General features: G+C 35.3%; 4 protein-coding genes across 4 annotated transcripts; 1 reads left to right on the forward strand and 3 right to left on the reverse strand.

The window, feature by feature from the left end:
* The first annotated feature begins 5336 nt into the window (after positions 1–5336).
* On the forward strand, positions 5337–10788 carry LOC107408428 (uncharacterized). The gene is made up of 12 exons (XM_016015821.4): positions 5337–5981; positions 6096–6171; positions 7031–7103; positions 7299–7379; positions 7473–7589; positions 7821–8246; positions 8376–8779; positions 8913–9012; positions 9127–9186; positions 9264–9350; positions 9584–9712; positions 10243–10788. Exons 2-12 carry the CDS (start codon positions 6098–6100, stop codon positions 10546–10548), a joined length of 1857 nt encoding a protein of 618 aa, XP_015871307.3. The 5' UTR covers positions 5337–5981; positions 6096–6097; the 3' UTR covers positions 10549–10788.
* A 799-nt stretch (positions 10789–11587) lies between these two features.
* Positions 11588–12320, reverse strand: LOC125423845 (STS14 protein). The gene has a single exon (XM_048479435.2). It carries the CDS (start codon positions 12215–12217, stop codon positions 11630–11632), a length of 588 nt encoding a protein of 195 aa, XP_048335392.2. The 5' UTR covers positions 12218–12320; the 3' UTR covers positions 11588–11629.
* A 725-nt stretch (positions 12321–13045) lies between these two features.
* LOC125423889 (STS14 protein-like) lies at positions 13046–13796 on the reverse strand. Its single transcript, XM_048479669.2, has one exon. The coding sequence runs from the start codon at positions 13750–13752 to the stop codon at positions 13228–13230; it is 525 nt and encodes a 174-aa protein (XP_048335626.2). The 5' UTR covers positions 13753–13796; the 3' UTR covers positions 13046–13227.
* Positions 13797–15620: 1824 nt separating this feature from the next.
* Positions 15621–16046, reverse strand: LOC125423736 (uncharacterized). Its single transcript, XM_048478868.1, has one exon. The coding sequence runs from the start codon at positions 16044–16046 to the stop codon at positions 15621–15623; it is 426 nt and encodes a 141-aa protein (XP_048334825.1).

The following is a 16046-nucleotide window of genomic DNA, read 5'->3' on the forward strand; positions in this document are numbered from 1 at the left end:
TTAACTGCCCTGCCAAAATTGTCCCGTCTATGGAACATATAAATTAGAGAGTGGTTGCTTTGTTTATTCAATAATTAACATATAAATGTTTTGACCATCTAGATCAAATATTATAACAATTATTGTAGTGTTATTAATAATTTAATTAACTTTTCTAAAAGAACATCTGGTAGTAAACATTATTATCGGACCGGAGTAGGAAGTTTGACATCTACCAACAATGTGGAAACCTTTATTCTATTAGCTTCCTTTGAGAAGTTGGACCAAAACATAGAAGATGATCTACTTAAAAAGAGTTGAAAGTTATAAGATTTTATTCTGCTTTATTCAAGAATTCTTTAACGAATTTCTAAAGCTGGTTTTTCCCTTGTTTGCTTTGAACTTTAAATAAATATATAACCTCCTTTGTAACGATAATTGCAAATTTTTTCCACCAAGGTACAGTAATTGAAATGTGAACCAAATCACTTCTGTAAGGTTAAAAAATTCTATGAATGGAGATTCACATAAAGAGCTTTCACATTTTTAGACAGAAGATTGACCAGTTTTATTTTGGTACTTAGGTTTCCCAATTTGGGTTGAAGTCAGTGAATGCAAATGTTTATTAATTTGAAAGGTAAATCTTCCAAAGATTCCATAATCGAAACTGCAGAAAAGATTCTTACCAGAAAAAAGTGCATGCATGGGTAAATGTAGTCATTATTTTAAAAAAAAAAAAAAAAAAAAAAAAAGAAGCATTTTTACTGTTTGTTAACCTGGAAAAAACAAAGGAAAAGGAAGAGAAAGCTGAAAATAATATTGTGCTCCATTTACCCTTTTTTTTTTTTTTTTTTTTTTCCTTGAAAACTTTTAGTTGGAGAAATTTATATAGAGTTTTTATTTTCCAGGTTTGCAAGTTTTCCTTGCCTTTTTGAATGGAAAACCACACTAGCTTTTCTAAAAAAGAATCCAAATTTTAGAAAAAAATAAAGACATTTCTTACTGAGTCTTTCCAAATAGATTGTTTTTGGTACAAGTCAATTACCAAATCCCACTTCCTAAACAACATTAGTAATTTAGTTGTACCTTAATTTGGTGCTAAGCGCAATGGAAGGACCTATAGATCTCAGTTGATTAGGAAGTATACTACTTTAAGGACACAAACATGTGGTCCCAAAAACCCCAACTCTTACAGATTCTGATTTGTCTTTTTGGAACTTCTTCAAACGGTGAGGACAGCCGATAAGAGGGTGGCAGCGATGTGGTATATTACTCAAAGAAACATTTCTGAAGAATAATAGTATTCAATCAAATGGAGTTGAAAAACATCAAATGGTGATTTTCGGAAGCAAAAAAACTTGTAAGATTTGGAGTTTGAATATAAACTATGAAGAGTGGTGGAAGTTCAAGTTCTTGCTTAACCAATGTTGTTGAATAAAGTGATGTGGTGGGTGTTTTTTTTTTAGGATGTAGGAGAATTCGTGTTCCTGAGCTGATAAGGAGGGGAAGAGAGAGAGAGAGAGAGAGAGAGAGGGGTAGTGGGGACAAAGAGTGGAAGGAAGAGATGCCTTTTGCTGGTTATGATTGGCATTGACTCACTTGTCCAAATCTCTTTGGAAAGTTCACTTTTTCTGTCCTGATTCTGGGATTCTTCATCTTCCCCCAACCCCAAACAAACACACCCCTATAACCTATAACCCCCTTTCTCCTTCTAAGTTTCCCACCATTACACACTTGCACAGTCACATCTCTCTCTCTCTCTCTCTCTGCCTTTCTCTGTGGATTTAGTTTTGGCCAACTCGAGGCACTGACTCAGTCCCCACTCATGAGAGATGCATCAGCAGCATCAGATCGAGAAGCATAGATTCTGCTTCACATTTTTTAAACAACCTATAGCTATATCATTTTCCCTATAATAAATTCTAGTTTTTCCAAACTCTGTAAAGTGCTTTTCCCTTTTAATAATACATATCAGTTATACTTTTTTTTTTTTTTTTCCACTTACCTCATGACCAAATAAAATAATTTACCAAAAAAGAAGACCAAATAAAATAATAAACATATTAAATTCGGTCTAATATTTGTAGAGATACCCTTTTTCTATATGCGTACAGCTAGAACAAATGACGTTGCCATAGACATTAACATGACCAGCAACTAAAAGCGCACATAGAGAATCCGCTTTAGCAAGTTGAAAAAAAAACTTTGTTTAGTTTAAGGATTTACTTTGTTGAGAGAGATTGGGATTTTGGTTTATCACTAGCTATATGAACACATTTCATTTGAACAAGTTGGTTATTTCAAAAGAATGGCATTCAAAATTCACTACATATTGTTTCACATAAAACAAACAAGAACATGGCAAAAGCTAAAAAACGAGGATCACGTACATGTAACACAAAGAAAAAGTGGAAAAGTTCCATTTTTCTTTCTTAAAACAGTTATCAGAATATCATGAGCGTATAGCTTCTTTTGAATTTCAAATACATTTCCAGTTCACTTCTTATTTGTCTTCTTTTTAGCATCTCGATCGGTTGGAAAATTGTGCTTGACACGTCTTGAAAATATATATTGGCAGGAACTGTGTATCGAGTTATGGGAACCACTAAGTTTGATAATTTTTTCAATATCTTCGTTTAACCGAATAGCTATCCTGTAAATTTAATCAAGTTAAATTTCAACCTAGAAACTGTGAAAAATGTCAGGTGTGTGTTAAATGTATTGGAATTGTTTAATCATCTGAAAATTTTTAATGGGGATTTTCTTTGTCTTATACCAGAGACAGATAGGTATCAAACTAATCTTGTGTATAGAAAAACTACCAGCTTATATTGGAAAAATATCAATTAGCATGGAACTTTGTGAGTAAATATAGATCCTTGAAATAGGGATGTTGTTTTTTGTAATCCACAATATTAGAGAATATAATTAATACAACCCAAATTTCATTGTTTCATGAAGGATGTCTGTCAGTTTGATTTGAAAAAAATGATACTCTTAAATAAGTTAAATAAATTAGATATATTTCTCGGTAATCTAATGTTTTTTGGCATTGAGAAACAGTCCATCTGACTTGTATAAAAACTTGGATAATAAGATAAAATAGAAGATTCATTTGTTTATTTATTGGGACTAAAAATTTTCTGCCTCACCAATATCAGATGGATCCAAAAGAACCATTCAAGCTGTTCATCAATCCAAATGGAGAGTCAGACATCAAACATTAGATTAAAAATGGAGAATCAGTCTTTTTTCCATATTAGCTTGAGGGAGTACTATTATTTTACCCATTAATGATCAATGATAAGGATATTACTTCTTTTTCTTTTGGTGAATTATGGATATTAATTCTTTGTTGAAGGAAAAGTGCAGAGAAAATAATCATGTTTGAAATGGTCAAACAAATGGTTCTATGTTTGGATAATTTTTTCTTCTTTTCAATAGCAAGACCAATCCCATCAAAATAAAGCACTCTCATAATCCTAGAATCTATGATTACTTTCCTACACACTCATGTGATAAGCTTTTTGGACTCCTCTCTGCAGTCTCAAACATAAAAAAGGTAACCATTAATCAATGACTCAATGAAAAGTTTCAATAAAGAAAGAAGTCTCTCTCTATCTTTTTCTCTGCGTGCAGTGAAAAAAGAAGCTTTATTTTTAATTTCTGAGAAGGTGCATATGACGACAAAAAGAGAGACCTGGCCATCTCACCACAAACACACACACTGCCAATCCCTTTTTTTTTTTTTTTTTAAAAAAATTTTTATTTTCTTTTCGATTGTGGAAAAGGTCAAGCTCTATAAGCTTATTTTATTCTGTGGATTCTGTGACAAACAATAGTCTCTCAGATACTCAAGGACAATTTGGGTATCTCTCTAATTGCCCAAAAAGTGATTTAGACAAAGAGAAAGCTAACAAATCCTCATTTCCTTTCAAGCATCCAATGTCTCCTTTATCCCTCAACCTTTCATCCCTTTTGAGGTGAGCGAGCGGTGTGCCTGCTTGCTTTTCTTTTCATCCATCTTCTCACCTAAAAATCGGTTAGCAAATAGCAACCTCACGGTTAGACTTAAAAACATTTTCCATTAGTGCTAAAAATTTGTCTAATTTAGGTGGACATGCTCTTAACCTTTTGGAGACCATGACAAACATTTTTTCTTTCTTACTTTCTAAGTAAATTCATCTAAAACAATATATATAGAAGGAAAACCAATTGCAATCATCCTCCTTGGAGACCATAAACAAAGGGACAGAGGATAATGAAAAAGGCCTACAAACGTTCAGAAGACACAGTGCCAATTTGGCAATCTAATGGGAGCAAAATTTAAAAATCCTAACAGTTTTTGCACTGACCACAAGCAAAATGATAAAATCACTCTGTTCACTTTTTTCTTTTTTGCTAAAACTACAGAACCCCCCTTTGCTAAGCTAATATATTTTATGAATGAGTGGAGGTTAAGATGTATATGTTAGGTGCATCAATCTGAGTTAGAGTGCTTGAGAATTATATAGTAGTTTAGAGTAGCCAGCGAGAGTCAAAATTGGTTGTTAAAATAGCAAAAAATGTTATGTTATGCACACCCAATCAATATATTTAAGTGGGTTAGGCATCATATGACCCTAGGAACAGTTGGATATGACATTGCCATATTTGCTACCATATCAATTTATAACAACAAACATAAATCTATAATAACATATTGGCTTTATATTAATAAGATTTATAAGAAGCTTATTACCCAAAAAAAAAAAAGAAAAATACATATTTACATGAAGCTTTGAATTTTTCCGACTTCTCACTGTATTTGAAAGAAGTGCAGCTCCAATATCCAATTTGTGACTTTGGTTGGTTAAGAGTTCTGAATCTAGCAGAACCAAAGTCGTTTCCGTATGCTATATCATCAGCAAGTAATCATATCAGTAATCATCCAACACCAACACACAAATTTTCGAGGAAAGTGAATCGCATCCATCGAAACAATTGCAAAATAATTGAAAAAGCTGGTTTTCATGTACCGTGCCATGAGGAAAATTCAGTTGATGGCTGTATGAAATTTTCTCTTAGAAGATTGTGGATAATGACAGTACGTAATCTCATATATGTGTCAACTTCGAGAATTCTATATACCCATGAAAATAGGAAACTGCATAAGTTAAATCTTAAAACTCTTAAGTTTTTATGATAATTTGCAAGTGGGTTTGCTTGATTTCCTTATTGCTTTCCATCTAATAAGATTAATTTTTTGGCCTCTAATTGCTAATAGGTGAAGAATGAATGCTGTGTGTAATGGAGGCACACATATAAGGTTATAGCAGGCCATGCATAACAATATGGGACAAAGTTTGGGACGGACGGTCACCAACTCCCACTTGCTTCCCAACAAGAAAATAGAATGTGGAAATTTGGGTTTATGCTATTAAAATATTAATATCTTTCACAATACAAGTAGTAGAGGGACTATTTATCTTCCTCCAATTTGTCCTTTTGGATCTCTCCTGGTCCAGGGAACATTGTCTTACTTTTTACACTTTGACATTTAGGGGGTCTATCATTGCAACTATTAGTCTATGAAAAAACTTTCTTCTTCAACTAAAGCCCATGAAAGAAATGGCTTACATCTTTTAATGTAAGGAGAAAAAGAAAAAAGAAAAGAGGAAAAAAAAAAGCCCCCTCCATATCAAAAGATAGTAGATTTACAGAATAAACTAGCTTCAAAGAGAAGCTCACTGGTCAAAAGCCGCATCTTTTTGCAGCCGTATTCGTCGGTTTTATGCAACACCATTTTTAGCTCTCTGCTTTGTTCAGACTTTATTAGCAGCAAATGAATGGCTACTTCCTGGAAGCTCTGACTTTTGCAAAATGCAAGAAGCCAAGTGAAGCTTGGAAGCCTAATTAGAAGTCTCAAATAACCCCTTTGGTCTTTTAGACTAGTGGGTCTATTTCGTTTCTTAAAACATTTCCATCTGACCACTCCACTTGTTCTGTTCTGGACTATTTTGGTAACTGTTCTTTTGCTCTGTTTTACATTTTTTTTTTTTTATTTATTCCAATTCCTTTTTCTGGGAAATGTTTGTTTACTGAAGTTATTGTTTTTTTGTTGAGAAATTTTTCAGAGATGGGATTTGAAGGTGGTGGAGATGGTAAAATGCCAGGATTGAAAGTGATTCCAAAGCACAAGCGCTCTGTGAGGTACAAATTTAATTTCTATGTATTTTTGTTGCAGGGTTAATTAATTAAATTTTGTTAGCTAGCAATCATTATGCTCACATTATTTTTTCTTTGCATACCTGATGGGTATCAGAACCGGAAAGACTTCTGAAATGGGTTGTTGGGGAAAATGGGAACCTGGTTTTTCACAGCTGGAAATGCTCACCGGCAGCTTATCTCCAATTGTATTTCCTTCTCCAACTTTGATCGTTTTCTTCTCAGCCCACAATCCCGACAATACTTAGCTTCCTTTTTGCTAACATTGATGTTAGTCATTTAATGCCATTGGAGCGAAGCCTGAATATATATATATATATATATATATATTTTTTTTTTCCTGAGATTCAAAGCTCCAGAAAAGTTTAGGAGTTTTTTAACTTGTCGGAAGAGATTTACAGTTTTTGTTTTGAATATCTTTAATTTTTTTTTTTTATTCCTTCTTCTTTACTTCCTCATATTTTTTTCTTCGTTCTGTTTAACGATCACTTTGATTTTTTCTATTTTTGGGTTGTAATGAAAAAACGTCTTGGAATGAGATTTTGGTAACTGAATGCTAGTGGACCCGTTAGCATTTTAACATTAATATAAATCCTAAGAGAACTGATTGATGTCATTGGTTATCTTCTTTGCTCCTTTTCCCTTTTTATTTTTATTTTTATTTTTTTTTGGGTAACCGAATAAAGTGAGGGAGAATATATTGTGTTTCTTTTTTTTTTTCTTTAACATTATTGGATAGCAGATTAACTGGGAAGTGACGGAGAAATGGAATGAGACACATTAAATCCTGTGTTTTCCAGTCAATACATATTAACTCTTTGTATACGTTCTTATGCATTGGCAGTTTTCCTGATAAGAAAGGAGTTGGGGGAGATGAATTGGATTGTTCCATGGAAGCAGCAAACCGTGCAAAACTGGTAAGTTTGTATACTTCATTCTGGTCTTTTTCTTGAACTTGCCAAGCTATTAGAATATTGATATATTTAACTTTCCCTTTTCTTCTTTGTTAGATATTTATTCTTCATTACAGTCTGTGTATGAAAAGTTAGTAGTCTTTTCAGAACATAATTTGACCAGAAATTTTGAGAGTTAATGATTTTGTATTGCACCAGGATGTGGGGAAGGTGAAAGACTGTATTGCTACCAAGAAGCAATCTCCTAAGGCAGAAGCGCACGACTCTTTGAAACAAGAGGCATAAACAAAACTCGTCCATGTCCATCTTTATTCCAGGAATAGAATTTACAATGTAATTACATATTAATTTCATTTACGATCCTGTATGCAGATTCTACATCTTGAGAAAAGATTACAAGACCAATTTCAGGTCCGCTGCGCTTTAGAAAAAGCATTGGGTTATAGATCTTCAACCCTTGATCATACAGATGACGCTGCCATTCCCAAGGTGGCTACTTTTTGTCTGATTCTGTTTTTAAGACTTTTCTGTATATGCATACGTGAGTTTTATGTTCGCTTTAACAATCCGAGTCTGGTATTCACTACTGTGCTTTATATTCATGCACGGTCACAATTTAAGATTAACGTAAATCTCCGGGTTGGCTCTTTTTGATTTTCATATTGTGAAACTGCTATTTCTTTTGTAATCCATTTTAAAAACTGCTTTATGTGACACCAGCCAGCCACAGAACTAATCAAGGAGATTGCAGTGCTAGAACTGGAAGTTGTGCATTTGGAACAATATCTTCTCTCCTTATACCGGAAAGCATTTGATGGACAAGTATGCTCTATGTCTCCATCAAAGGATGAAAGGTTAAAATCACCTCTTACTACCCCCAGAAGAAGGTTGTTTGAGATCTCCCAACCTGATATGATATCAAAGGGGGAAAGTTCAGCTGTCCAATCTGGTTGTCAGTTCCGTGGAAATATATTGGAAGAATCCAATGGAATTGGAGGAGAGGAGAAGCTTTTAGATTCAAATGTTCACCGTTGTCACTCCTCACTTTCGCAGCGTTCTGCTTTTTCAACTAGAGCTACTCCAACGGATGAGTCTTTGGTTAAAGCTTTGCGTGCATGTCATTCCCAACCATTATCCATGATGGAGGTAACTTCCATACTTAATCTTACAATTTATGCTAATTCCGGAGTCAACCAGAATCATATGCTATGTAAGTGTGATTAGTCTTACATCATGTGCTAATTCGGATGCACACTTTTAATTGCTTTTCCACAGTATGCTCAAAATTCTTCATCAAATTTAATTAGTCTAGCAGAGCATCTTGGTACTTGCATTTCTGATCATATACCAGAGACACCCAACAGGATTTCAGAGGATATGATTAAATGCATGTCAAATATATATTGCAAGCTTTCAGACCCTCCCTTGACAAATAATGGCCTTTCATCTCCCAATTCATCATTGTCATCAATGAGTGCGTTTTCCCCTATGGAGCAAAGCGATATGTGGAGTCCAGGCTTCAGGAATAATTCTTCTTTTGATGTACGATTGGATAATCCTTTTCATGTGGAAGGACTCAAAGAGTTTAGTGGGCCATACAGCACAATGGTTGAAGTGCCATGGATTTATAGAGATAGTCAAAAGTTAGGTGATATCGAGGACTTGCTACAAAACTTCAGGTAACAATTTTTAACTGGTATTATTCCTTAAATAGATAATCTACTTGTTGATGTGGGTGTTATGGAAGCTACCTTGACATCAACTACAATCTATTTATTCTTAGAGTTTAATTATGAAGGAACCCTCTTACAGATCACTAATTAGTCGACTAGAGGAAGTTGATCCAAGGAAGTTGAAACGTGAAGAGAAGCTTGCATTCTGGATCAACGTACACAATGCTTTGGTGATGCATGTAATGGTTCATACAAGCAAATTGTTAAACTTACAATGCTGATTCTCCATCCTTTGGATGGTTATGATTAAACTGCAGTTAATTTCTTTCTTTCTTTTTTTTTTTTTTTAATAGGCATTTTTGGCTTATGGCATTCCACAAAACAATGTAAAGAGGGTATTTTTACTGTTGAAGGTAAGGAAGTTTCTTCTGTTTTACTTGGGGTGAAAACTGAGTGGATTGTTGTTTACTTAGTTTTTTGCACCATGCAGGCTGCATATAATATTGGGGGTCATACAATCAGTGCAGACACGATACAGAGTTCTATCCTAGGTTGTCGTATGTCTCGTCCTGGACAGGTGGGTTCAAAATCTCATAATTTCATTTAAAAGTTATTATTTCATATGAAAAGAAGCCTTTTTATTTTTTTTTTTGGTTACTGGGGTTAGTGATGAAAATTAGCTATACTATCCTCTCTAGCATGCATACACACAACACTCTATATGCATTGGGTTGTTTAAGTTTTTACTACACTAAGGGAGACTTCTATGCATTGAATTTTTTAGCTTATATCTCCTGCCTGTGCTTGTAGTGGATTCGCTTGTTGCTTTCTCCGAGAACAAAATTCAAGACTGGAGATGAACGACAAGCATATGCGATTGACCATCCAGAACCCCTTTTACATTTTGCACTCTGTTCGGGAAGCCATTCTGACCCTGCGGTACTTAATTCTTGATCCCTGCAGCATATATGTGAACTCATCTGTGAATACTCTTCTGAACTTGCAAGCTAATACTGAATATTTTTCAACAAACCATTAAGATATTGTTTCAACTTGAAAATATTCAGAATTTTACTACTTCTTTTTTTTGCATCTACGGTTTAAATCCTGAACAAGCTAGCAAAACCAATGACGTAGACAAACCAATATCCATATGTGGCTCTGCACTGTGTAACACCTATATGAGTATATCCTTACAACTCGTCAACTGCTATACAGAAGCTTATGTTATATGGTGTGGAGTACAGATTTTAACTCATTAGTTTTCCAGATTCTAAAAACCTTCCTAATTTTGATCAATCTGTTTTTACAAAGGTGCAGGTGGGCAGTAATAATTGAGATAGAAAATCTTCAACGTCAATTATATACATTTAACTATGTAAAAGAAAAATTAAATTGAACCATGTGTTTTTTGTTTAGTTTGTTTTCTGAGACTGGAGCTTTAAGAATCTTGTATTTTTCTTTTTAAGGTTCGTGTATACACACCCAAGAGAGTAGTACAAGAACTGGAAGCTGCAAAAGAAGAATACATTAGAGCTACCTTCGGCGTAAGGAAGGACAAGAAGATTCTTCTACCAAAGATAGTTGAGTCATTTGCAAAGGATTCAGGTTTATGTCCTGCTGGTGTGTTGGAGATGATCCAACAGACATTGCCAGAATCTCTAAGGAAAAGTGTTAAGAAAAGTTTGCAGGCTGGGAAGTCCCGCAAGACCATCGAATGGATTCCTCATAATTTTGCTTTCCGGTATCTAATCTTCAAAGAGTTGGTCAAGTGAAAAATGTTTTGCATGGGATCTCTTCTGTTTTGAACACATTCCATTATCTGCATTGTTTCTGTGGTTTTTATAACAGAAGATTTTATGTATCATTTTGTACAAAGTAGAAGAAAACAAAAAAGAAAAAAAAAAAAAAAGTAAAATAGGAAAAGAATGGTGCGTGCGAAATCTGCGGCATTTTTGCATCCGTATTTTGTAATCTCCATCCTAGGATGTTATGACAATTTTTTGTGATTGCTGTAATGCTTTGAATGAGTTGAAATCATGCTTTTACTAGTGTAAATAAAATTTAGAGTAATGCCCCATCTCTGATCTGAAAGCTACAATTCCCTACAAACTACCATATTCATTTGCTTGCCTGATAATTCCTTTCAAAACTTGAAAGAGTTCATGCTTGAGTTGGGACGATTGTTTTTAACAGATCGCATCTCGAAGCTAAAGAGATCAATCTAATAAACGAAACACAGTAGTACGTCTTCTTTACAAGAAAAGATTTTTTTTTTGTTATTGAATTAAAAAATTAAAGAAAAAAGATAGAAAGAGATTATTATAATAATTTTTGCACGTATGGGAGAATAAATAATTTAATACTAGCATTAACCCCAAAAAAAAAAAAAAAAAAATCTCTAAGCGTAATTGATATAATATATTGCACTTGTTAGGACAAAATTCCAATTTATTTTATAAGTGGGAGTGCCATAAATAGGAAATATAATTATTTTTTCCTTATTACCAAAAAAACTAAAAATAATTACTTTTATCCTGATTAGGGTCCAATTATTTTACCAGCAGTCAGTTGTGTACCATGTCCGGTCTCTGCAAGAACGTATTCCAAATTATTGGATCGCATCTGTCGGTGGTTTTTTTTTTGGGGTGTCGGTGGAGTATTAATGACAAATAATTTTCAACATATTATAATACAATATATGTTGCTTCTCACTCTTTAATTTAAACTATATATATATATATATATATATATAATTTTTAAGAAAATCCACTAAAATTATTCAAAACAAGAAAAAAAAAAAAGAAACAAGGATATTAGAAGGACCATAAAATTATTTATTCATACAGAAGTGCGTTAATAAGGTCTCTCTCCTACATAGTTGCCAGGAGGATTATAGAAACAAACGATGAGACTGGCCATTTCTTTAACGCAGTTAGCCTGGGAGCAACCCAACTCCGTCGAATTCCTCCACACCACCTGCGTGTACGTGCCGCATTTCTCATTGGCCGCGCACGTGTTGCTGGTATAGTTGTAGTACTTCTTCTCTCCCACCCACTTATCGACCGCCATGCGAGGCGTCCATCCACTACTTGATCCACCACCGAAAAACTGGTTGGCACCGAATTTTATATCGTTCAGCTCCGCAAAACGGCAACCCATTTTATCTCTCTGGTATCTCACAACTCGACCTGTGGCATTTGCAAGCGTCTCGCTCCACTTGAGAGGACCAACTCCTACTGAGGCTCTTGCCTGGTTGTGAGCCTCCAGAAATTCCCTGGCGGCTGAATTGATTGGCGATTGAACTGGAGGATCCATGGCGCAATGGACGATGGCGGAGCTGATCATCAGGCTTATTACGGCTACAGCCACCGCTGATCCTACCAAGGCACGGCCCATTTTCAATGCTATTATCAATTGATGAAGTGCATGCAGGGGGAACATATATAGAGGAGGACCTTTAGGAAATTGTTACCCAGACGGGTTTGGACTTTGGTCTACCTCGCTGTCTGCTACTTATAAAATAAAGAAAAGTAGGTAAAATAAAATTAAATATAAAAAAAAAAAATTTGTGATGTCCACAATCCTCATGGTATTGAGTGGTAAAATATATATATAAACTTGTTTCCATTTCCCAAGGTCTAAAAATTAAATCCCACTTTCTAATAATTAATTAATTAGTTAATTTGATTAAGTTTGTCCTCTGTATGTGGGCCGGAGCCTGGCTTTCCATGTGAGGTTCATTTATAAGTTGGCAGATACAAGACGAAACAGAAAAATAAAGGACACGCTTGGTAACATCGCAACAGAAAATGAAAGTCCCCTGCTAGAACAGGACAAACACAGAACTGAACAGAACGTGGGTTTAAGTTAAACATGGAGGACTTGTGTTTCAACTTTCACCCAGTTAAGAGACCCAATCCTAAACAGGCCTTCTTAGACATGTGTGAATGTGATCTTCTTATGGAAAATTTGGGCTTGACACCATAACTTCTATTTTAGGCCCAGTTTCCTCTTTCTTATTACGGGTCCAGTGCGTTATTGGATCAAGTTGAAATTTTCCACCCACGTACTAAGCCGTTCCCTATTTGAGGGATCTCTGTAAATTTAGGATTTGAAGGTACCATATTAGCTAATTAGATCATATAGCTGTGTTAACGTAATGTTAGAAAAATATTGATCATTTAGAACTTCGAATAACATGTCTCAACCGATAGCCCAGCCATTTAAGACACAATAAACTCATAATACCATTCCATATATGGTCGCGTCTAGATTGAATATAAATTTATATAAGTTGCATAATGCATATGAAATGGCGGTAGCATTGGTTTAAAATTTGAACTTGGTAAAGTACATTTTATGTGGAAGTATAGAATGGATCATAATTATTTTAGTGGACCAAGAGGCTCTAAATTCTGACCGAGCTACATATAATAAATTAAGTTATGTGTCTAATAAGGTCTCTCTCCTATATAGTTCCCTGGAGGATTATAGAAACAGATGATGAGGATGGATTTTTCCTTGATGCACCAAGCCTGAGAGCAACCAAGCTCCGTTGAATTCCTCCATACCACCTGCGTATATGTACCGCATTTTTGGTTAGGCATGCAGGAGTTTTTGGCGTAGTTGTAGTACTTCTTGTTGTCCACCCAGCTATCTACGGCCATGCGCGGCGTCCACCTCCCCACCACGCCAGCACCCCAAAACTGATTTCCACCGAACTCGATGCCATCCAAGTTGGCCATCCGGCATACCGCTTTGTCCCTTTGGTATCTCACAAGTTGGCTCGCAGCCTTGGCCAGAAGCTCGCTCCACTTGAGGGGACCAACCCTCACTGTAGCTCTTGCTTGGTTGTGAGCATTCAGAAACTCACTCGCCACTGCATCTGGACTAGGACTCGGAGGGGCTGCACCATGGACTGAACTTATTACACATGTGGTTACAGCCACTACTAGTGCTGGAAAGCTATGACCCATGTTTTTGTTTAATCGAATCCTAATTCCTGGATTGGGATTTTGAGGAAAAAGGGTCTATAATTTATAGGGAGAAGAATGAGAAACATAGGAGAGTTGGGAATATAGGGCTCTCAGACAGGAATAATGGTTTACCAAAACGGGTGCTGAAATAGGTACATTATGGGTTCTGTTCTAGTTTTTTTGCTAGTTAAAGAAAGAAATTGATGGCGCGAGATCAACAATGCACGTGAGGTTGTTGACTTTTGACCTTTAAGGGAGTTAGCTTAGCCCTTAGCCTTAGCCCCATGTGAGGTGCATTTATAAGTTTGGCATACCTGCAAGACGAATCTGAAGACACGCTCGGCTTGTTGGATCCTGCCCTTGTAAAACAGAGTATAAGAGCATCACTTGCAAAAACAGAATAGAATCGTTACACATGGAACAGGGTTGACCCATCGTTGGGTGTAGAAAAGAATAAATGGGCCTTTTTGGATGATAATCCTTAAGCCCGCGTTCTTCTTCATGTTGCAGATCCAATGACCTTCGATCAAGGAAGTTGAAAGATTTCCCTCTACATGTTTGGTAGATGATGATCATGATCATGTTCATAGAATTCATTATACCTCTGTTGAAAGTCATGTTGTTGATGATTTCATGAGCTAGAGGAAACTTGGTAAGGGTAGATCTAACCGGTACATTAATCGTTCCTTCTCTTTCAAAAAAAAAAAAATAATAATAATAAATAAATAAAAATAAATCGTTCCTTTCAGTTTGGGCTCTTTATGTCCTAAGTAGCCTAACAACAAAGTCCCATCATTGAAGAATTTTGGATGGTCCATGGGCCTCTCCAGGTGTCTCTCTAATCAGCACAAATTATAGCTAAATTGAGTCATCCGTCACCGGTCACCCTCCTCTTTATATGGATTAAGATTTTTTTTTTTTTTTTTTGGTGGAAAAACACTTTATATGGATTAAGTTAGAGTTCTGAAAATCACCTCCAAATATTGATTATATTATTGCAAAATTGAGTCATCCGTCACCGGTCACCCTCCTCTTTATATGGATTAAGATTTTTTTTTTTTTTTTTTTTTTTTTTGGGTGGGAAAACACTTTATATGGATTAAGTTAGAGTTCTGGAAATCACCTCCAAATATTGATTATATTATTGCAAAATTGAGTCATCCGTCACCGGTCACCCTCCTCTTTATATGGATTAAGATTTTTTTTTTTGTGGGAAAACACTTTATATGGATTAAGTTAGAGTTCTGAAAATTACCTCCAAATATTGATTATATTATTGCAAAATAACTGTTTTCTGACCCAGTAAAATTTTTTCACCCTCAATTTAATAATATCATCCACAAAAAAATAAAAATAAAAACTTAGATATAGGTAGCTTCCACAGTTTTAGTTTGCTTCTAAAATTGTAGTTTATTAAGGACATTTGGATGATCACCCACGTAATCTCCTTAAAGTTTCAATTTTCATATTTAAAAAAAAAAAAGAAGTCCAATTTTCATATATTTTCTACATATATTCAAATTACAACCTCATATTCACATTCTGAGTCATCAATTCACAGAAGAAAGCGGCTTAGCCAACATATAAATACGTGCCAAAAAGATGGAAGTCGGAAAACGCCTACCGCCCACATCGCTAAAAAATTTGCGCATGCATTTTGCTTACACATTTCAATGGCAAATAAATATATATATATATATATATACATATATATATTTTTCCCCCCCTTAAAAATTAAAAATTAAATCCCATAACAAATGGGGTTGACTTCCGTTCCACGAAGAGAAAAAATAATAATAATAAATAAATAAATAAACCGTGGACGAACTGGTAATTTCAGTTTTATGAGAGAAAATTCCGACCGATCATCAACGGAGATTGAACTTAGAATTGATAGAGGAAAGGTCGACGGTTCTATTAGAAAGAGCAGAGCTAGCCTTTATTGCAAGAGCACAGAGGTCAGGAAGGGAGAGTGGCTGTTTGGCTTGAAAGCGTGGTAAGAGAAAGTAAATTTGACCGGGTTGAAGGAATTCCTCTTCAGGGACAAGAGGCACACAAACTCCCACGGACATGGAATCGGAGCTGCATAGAATACAGTTAGGATTGTTGGATATTATGTGCTTGGCTTGAATTGGCTGCTTCAGCTCTTGTACTCTACCGTCCACGTGGATCAGTTTGCTGCATCTCGATGATGATGATGCATCATCCATCATGGTCGCTGATCTTCCTCCTCCTCCTCCTCCTCCACTTGATCTTCTTGTATTGATGTTCTGAGAGGAAGCACAAACACCCAT

This window comes from Ziziphus jujuba, chromosome 7 (assembly GCF_031755915.1).
Source record: "Ziziphus jujuba cultivar Dongzao chromosome 7, ASM3175591v1".
NCBI classification, from domain to species: domain Eukaryota; kingdom Viridiplantae; phylum Streptophyta; class Magnoliopsida; order Rosales; family Rhamnaceae; genus Ziziphus; species Ziziphus jujuba.

Excerpts from the sequence above, each read along its gene's own strand:
- LOC107408428 (XM_016015821.4), top strand. The coding sequence starts at position 6,098 with ATGGGATTTGAAGGTGGTGGAGATGGTAAAATGCCAGGATTGAAAGTG. Across the intron at positions 6,172-7,030 it reads AAGCACAAGCGCTCTGTGAG|TTTTCCTGATAAGAAAGGAG; the intron begins GTACAAATTTAA and ends ATGCATTGGCAG. Across the intron at positions 9,351-9,583 it reads GTATGTCTCGTCCTGGACAG|TGGATTCGCTTGTTGCTTTC; the intron begins GTGGGTTCAAAA and ends CTGTGCTTGTAG.
- LOC125423889 (XM_048479669.2), bottom strand. The coding sequence starts at position 13,752 with ATGGGTCATAGCTTTCCAGCACTAGTAGTGGCTGTAACCACATGTGTA.
- LOC125423845 (XM_048479435.2), bottom strand. The coding sequence starts at position 12,217 with ATGTTCCCCCTGCATGCACTTCATCAATTGATAATAGCATTGAAAATG.
- LOC125423736 (XM_048478868.1), bottom strand. The coding sequence starts at position 16,046 with ATGGGTGTTTGTGCTTCCTCTCAGAACATCAATACAAGAAGATCAAGT.